General features: G+C 27.1%; 1 protein-coding gene across 12 annotated transcripts in view; it reads left to right on the plus strand.

The window, feature by feature from the left end:
• Nucleotides 1–7,500, plus strand: part of LOC145284464 (uncharacterized) — a 763,119-nt gene that overhangs the window by 540,947 nt on the left and 214,672 nt on the right. For 9 of the 12 annotated variants that reach the window (XM_080133299.1, XM_080133300.1, XM_080133301.1 and 6 more), the window contains one exon: nucleotides 3,475–3,531. The exons of the other annotated variants lie outside the window; for them this stretch is intronic. In XM_080133299.1, coding sequence (XP_079989425.1) covers nucleotides 3,475–3,531 — 57 coding nt within the window. The remainder of the gene's footprint in view (nucleotides 1–3,474; nucleotides 3,532–7,500) is intronic. 12 annotated transcript variants of the gene reach the window in all.

Consider the following 7,500-nt stretch of genomic DNA (forward strand, 5'->3'; position numbering starts at 1 on the left):
GGTCATCTTTCTATTTCCATTAAGATAACATATTAAAATAATTTGTTAGTGTCTTTTTGTTCGACCGTCCTTCCAGAGTCGTTACAAAATGCACAGATTCGATGTACATAACTTTGTACTTCTCAATATTCTACTTTTGCAATGCCACTTTGAATTTTCGAACTTCCTGTTGGAGACGCTAGGCCCTTGCTAATAATACAACCATATATATATATATATATATATATATATATATATATATATATATATATATATATATAAAGTATTTGCAGTGTATGTGAATGGCAGTAGGCGTAGATATAATTTATTTTAAGAGTAAAAACTCTTTCCACTTCCTTTAGGTATGAGTAATTTAAACATTAATATTACATAGAACTGAATATTAAAATTGAAACAAATGGGAGCCAAATTATTCATCTTACATATCTACATAAATATGTATGGCAAAATCAATAATTAAAACTATTTTTACCGAAGCTAAGAATCATCCGTGTTGGGGGAATTAAACACAAAATTTACTTTGCACAAAGATGATAAACCTACAGAAATTTTTTCTTGGGGGGGGCGGTACGGGTTTTGCCCGATCGTAAAATACGCTTAAAAATGATGTTTTAATTTGTCCAGGTTTCGTATATATTTTTATGGAGTCGTGATTTGAAAAGTAAGAAAAAAGGTATTTGGATGACCTCAGCTTGAAACAAAACCAAAAGCAAAACTGTAGCATTCAAAGCTGGTGACGTTACCACTGTACCAACGTGACACACATATGAACTGATTAAAAATAAACTAAGATGATTGTAGAAAGTCTATAACGATCTTTTCACTTTTTACACATTTTAACCCCTTGACCGGCTAAAAACCCGTAAAAGAACGGTCCGTAAAAAATCCAATCATTTGAGGCTCCTAACAACTTTTAGTTCCGAAATAGATAGAGCTTGAAATATAAAGACAGACAGACATATAACCTCATATCTATGTGTGGGTGCGTGTGTTGGGACGATTAATCGGAATCGAGAATCGGAAAAACTGGAACTTTTAGGGGTATAGGAATCGGGAAAATTAGTACCTACTTTCCGATGCCAATAAACGATTCTTTTAATTAAAAAAAAAATCATTCTGTTAAATGCAACATCTTACACTGCGGGTAATAATGATAAAATAATAAATATTTATTGGTTTTTAACTAATAGATCGTCGCTTACAAATGTATTTTTTATGCCTGAGAAAACATCCGCACATTTAACACGCGTTTTTACTATAATTGTGAAAAAATAACTACTTCATACTAACGTATTTAGAGTTTATAAAGTATCGGAATCGGAATCGATACAATTGATCGGAATCGGGTATTTAGTAATGGATCGCTAATTATATCGGAATCAGAGAAAATATTAGAATCGACCCATCACACACACATACACATATATATACATATATATATATTCTATGTTTATGTACATACGTTATTACATATAATCATTTGTGTATATGCACCTATGTATTTACAAGATTACGTAACAGCTTAGACTTATATAAACATATTGTCGTGCGCATATTTATACACACATATAAGAAAAGGATACACAAATTTACACACATATACACGTATATATATATATATATATATATATATATATATACTCATATTGACACATGCTCACTTAGAAACAATTTGTAGACACATAAAAAGGATACACAATATGCTTATTTGCGTGTGCAGTATGGACACACACACATTCATACTTACGCAAATATATATATAAAATACAACATTTATTTCACATGAAAATATAAAAAAAATACAGTGTAACAACATATATAACATCAACACACGTTACATTTTATTCATTATTGTGTATTATGTTTTGTTGTTTGCTACATATATGTACATAAATTTATTAACATATACGTACGTATATGATTTAGAAGCGCTATAGAAAGCGTGTGTTTTCTCTATAAAACTATGATTTATTTTGAATGCTTTGTATATGAGAGACGAGAGAGAGAGAGAGAGAGAGAGAGAGAGAGAGAGAGGGGATGAACATCGACTACTTGATATTAAAATCCAGCCAAATAAAAGCAGCACATTTGTTTATATAAAGAACTTAACATCATTTTATCTAGAGCTTTATTAAAATAATAAATTATAAATCTGACTTTTCTTAATGTTCTCCTGAAATGTCAGGATTTTCAGTTTTTTTTTAGTTAGGAATAAAAAAATTATTAGTGTTAAGTTACCCACTAAACACATTCATACGTACATAATAAATAGATAATTTGGTTTATGAAAGTGCCTAATTTACGATAAAAATAAACCATGAATATGACTAGTTATATGGCTGTATTTGACTTGATATTCCGCCAATATCGTGTGCAAGATTTGAGTATTGCTTCAGTTAAGATCCGATTTTGACATGTTTGTTATATATATATATATATATATATATATATATATATATATATATATATATATATTTATATATATACATATATATAGGGTGTTCAAAAGTTACTAAAGGGCTTTGAACTTAAAAAATATTCTTTATTTTGACATCTTTCTGTAATTTTTACACAATCTGATTAAGACATTGGGAATTAAAAAAAAAAAATTCAAACAATCTTCATTCATGAAAAATAATGTCTTTCAAATGTTGCCCATTTTCAGTTTCGCATATTTGTGCTCTTTCAAAAACATTATTCATGACAGATTGCGGAATCCCTGGGACTCGATTTAACTACATTTCTTTCGTGCCTGACGTTTTCCTTCAATTCTTGCTGGGTCTGGGGTTTATCAACGTTGACTCTTGTTAACATTGACTCTTTCTGTGAGATATCCACATGAGAACAAATCGGGGCTAGCTAAGTCTGGGAAACCATAATCTCTTTCAGTCGAAACAATTGACCCCTGATTTGGGTTAAATAATTTCATAAGCTGTTCAATGCGATACTTATCCATAATTTCACAGTTGTTCACTGATATACTTATGCATAATTCATTTCCATAACATTGTCTGTACAACATTTGAAATAGAAAAAATAATAATTAATGGTAAAATTACAAAGATTTTAAACTCTTCGGTGACTTTTCGGATACCCTGTATATATATATATATATATATATATATATATATATATATATATATATATATATATATATATATTTGTGTGTGAATGTGTAAAATGCGTATTATTTATCATAGAAAAACACAAAAATGATCAAGTTAGTTATTTTCTAATAATTAGACTGTTTTTCTTCGAACTAGTTGAATCAATTTTTATATATATTCAGAGAAATGTCCCTATGTTCGAAACTTTTACAGGATAATAAAATGTCTAATAGCAGAGTTAATATTCCCCCTACCATATAATCCTTTTAAAATATATAATATAAACTTATACATATCTCTCTCCCTAAAAAATTCCTGAGATGTTCTTTTCAAGTTAACTGCAACTTTGTTCATTTTATCTACACAGTGCTCAATGGCTCCAAACATAATGACACCTTTACAGGATTTTATGAAGCAACAGAAGGTATGTAACGTAACAATATACATATACATCTAACGTATCAAGTCATATTGTCGGTTTTTAAAGTCAAACAGAAATACCCTTTAAGTTGATACATTTCACTTCGCTTCTGACAAGCAAATTTCCATTTGTTATTACTCTACTCTGTTATTGGTAAAGACATATTTTTAGTTAAAAATCTTTAAGTACGGCCAGACAATCTGAAAATATGAGACATTAAACTAATCACAAAACTGTAATTAATCGATAGTAATTACATGTTTCAAATTGAAGAATATTATAGGAGTTTTCAACCTTACTAATAGAATATAAATATACTCTCAGAAAACCCGATAACGTATAAGCAAATCACAACTACATAATGACAATGGTTATGTTTAAACGTGTATGTGATTTAAATGATTTTCTTTAATTTTAACGTAGTTAATTAGCTCAATACTGTTTTTTCCTGGTAAGGTAAACTTTCTGTATAATGGATGTTAATACTCTTTAAATAAAATAATATTTGTTGTGTTTTTATAGATATTTGTGAATTTTATTAAAAATTATTTTATATATTTTAATAAAAATTATTTTCATGTCATTTTATTGTAATATATTTAAAAACATTTATAGTAACGCTTTTAAATGTAGTTGAAAATGTTAGTCAATGAAGCATCTTGAAATAAATAAATAAAATATAGCATAAACAAACTGTTTTAAAACACGCTTAGACGCAACAGGAAATTTTATTTTATTCCTAAACTTAAAAAAGAAGAAACTAAAATTCTTTAATTTGCATCAAAGCGCTTTTGTCTATTCTATGTTTTAATGTATTTTTATAATAAAATAGTTTAATATATTTTTATAGTAAGATATTTCAATGTATTTTATAGTAAGATATTTTTATGTATTTTATAGTGAGATATTTTAATGCATTTTATATTAAGATATTTAGTGCATTTTATAATAAGATATTTTAATGCATTTTATAGTAAGATATTTTAATGCATTTTATAGTAAGATATTTTAATGCATTTTATAGTGAGATATTTTAATGCATTTTATAGTAAGATATTTTAATACATTTTATAGTAAGATATTTTAATGCATTTTATAGTAAGATATTTTAATGCATTTTATAGTAAGATATTTTAATCCATTTTATAGTAAGATATTTTAATGCATTTTATAGTAAGATATTTTAATGCATTTTATAGCGAGATATTTTAATGCATTTTATAGTAAGATTTTTTATGCATTTTATAGTAAGATATTTTAATGCATTTTATAGTAAGATATTTTAATGCATTTTATAGTAAGATATTTTAATGCATTTTTGTCGTAAGATATTTTAATGCATTTTTGTCGTAAGATATTTTAATGCATTTTTGTCGTAAGATATTTTAATGCATTTTTGTCGTAAGATATTTTAATGCATGTTTATAGAAAGAGATGTTAATACATTTTTATAGTAAGATATTTTAATGCATTTTGTAGTAAGATAATTTAATGCCTTTTTATAGTAAAATCGTTAATGTATTTTTAAAGTAGATAATTCAATGCATTTTTATAGTAAGATATGTTAATGCATTTTTATAGTAAAATAGTTTAATTTATTTTTGCAATACTCTGCGGCGTAACTCTTTACCTTAGTAATTAATAAAAATAAAACTGGAAAAGAATACAAATCCGATTCACCTATCTTTCTTAAGTGAAAATGACTGCATTTATTCGTGTTTTTCCTACAACAACTCATTATTTTGGGAAAGTCTTTTCGCACACACATATGCTTTTTAAAATGCGCTTTCCTTGCCTTGTTTTAACACGTTCATCTTCCTCGGCGGGCACTTTGCTTCCTCTCGACCACGTGGTGTATTTTTTCTCCCCGTTTCTTGTGAAGCAAGCTCGCGCATGCTTGCTAATTTTCATAGAGCTTTAACAACTGCTGCTGTTAATACTTCCGCTTGCCCGCTATGCTTCTACTGCTGCTGATGTTCTCACACGCGCCAATGCCCGCTCTTTGACATTTTTATAGTAAGATATTTTAATGTATTTTCATACTAAGATACTTTAATGTATTTTTATAGTGAAATAATTTAATGTATTTTTAAAGTAAAATATTTTAATATATTTTATATCAATACAGTTTCATGTATGTTATAGTAAATATTTTAATATATTTTACAGTAAGATCTTTTAATATATTTTATAGTAAGATATTTTGATGCATTTTTATAGTAAGATATTTTAATGTATTTTATAGTAAGATATTTTAATGTGTTTTTATAGTAAGGTATTTGATTGAATGTTTATAGCAGGATATTTTAATGTATTTCTATACTAAGATATTTTAATGCATTTTATAGTAAAATTTGTTAATGTATTTTTATAGTAGAATATTTTAATGCATTTTTATAGCAAGATATTTTAATGTATTTTCATAGTAAAATATTTTAATGTATTTTATAGTAAGGTATTTTAATTTATTTTATAGTAAATTATTTTAATGCATTTTTATAGCAAACTATTTTGATGTATTTTTATAGTAAGATATTTTAATGTATTTGTATAGTAAGATATTTTAATGTATTTGTATAGTAAGATATTTTAATGCATTTTTATAGTAAGATATTTTAATGTATTTGTATAGTAAGATATTTTAATGTATTTTTATAGTACAATATTTTAATGTATTTTTATAGTACACTATTTTAATGTGTATTATATTAGGATATTTTACTGTATTCTAGTAGAAAAATAAATTTTAATTTTTTATGCCTCTTAGAATCCAACAAACATTAGTGAATTTAACAGTAATATTCTGTTAATAGATTTCTATAATAAAATAGTTGGTGAAATATTTCAACAATAAAAAATATTTACTAAACTTCACATTAAAGCAGTAAAAAAATTTTTAATGTATTTTTAGTAAAATAAATGTGAACTTGACTTCATAGAATAATCTGTAATGTAGACATACATGCATCTTTCATAACGACCTACTTTCCGTCTCTTATTGTAATGACGTAAGTGTTAATATATACTTATAGAGATATCATTTTATATGGATTTTTATATATGAAATAATTCATACTTCTTTAACTCCCCACGGGGTTAAGGCTAGAGGGAATTCAAAGGACAAGATTTCTACTCCTTTTACCAACTGACAGAACAGACACTGCACTTTTATCTTATCATATTCAGAGAAGGCCAGTAAAATGCATATCATATACGAGGTAAGCTGAGTCATCAGACGCTTCGAAGAGTCCTATGCATTACCTCCACAGACCACAAATTCGTTTATTACCTATTAGCTAGAAACATCTCTCTCGTGTATTATAATAGGTATGTTTTTGACATTTTTTTCACAATACACAAGTTTCCCCTTGCAGACACTGCTGCCTTCCTACTTCAGTCTTGTGTCATATCTGGTTGCAATGTATCCAGACTACATGGACACCCAAACGAAGCTGGACGAAAACGGAGATGGACGAAAACGGAGATGGACGAAAACGTTTAATAATTTTTCATAAATTAATGTTTGTATTCATTTTAAATGTATAAAAAATGACAATATGTCATAACCAGATGGGCCTCCTTATTTCCACAAGGTGGGTTGATATGACACGCTTCAATTCTGAATCAATCTTAATAATAATAATGATAATAAAAATACCATAGCGCCAAGTTTTATGGTGCGTCGCTTGTGACAATAAGTCCCACCATATGTCTAAAACTAATTTAAATAGACTCATTTTTGTATAGGACAATGCAACACGCCATCTAAAGTAACAGTTATAAAACATTTACGAACTTCGATTATTATTTAGTTCTTATACATTATTGAAGCATTATTTACTGCAAGTATAATTCGAGAGAGAGAGAGAGAGAGAGAAAGAGAGAGAGAGCGAGAGGCAATTAACACTTCGACGTAAGAACCGCCATAATTGGCTTATTAGCAGCAAACATAGCCTAAAATTAATCAAAATA

The sequence above is a fragment of the Euprymna scolopes genome, chromosome 9 (genome assembly GCF_053919585.1).
Source record: "Euprymna scolopes isolate OS-2025 chromosome 9, ASM5391958v1, whole genome shotgun sequence".
In the NCBI taxonomy this organism is placed as follows: domain Eukaryota; kingdom Metazoa; phylum Mollusca; class Cephalopoda; order Sepiida; family Sepiolidae; genus Euprymna; species Euprymna scolopes.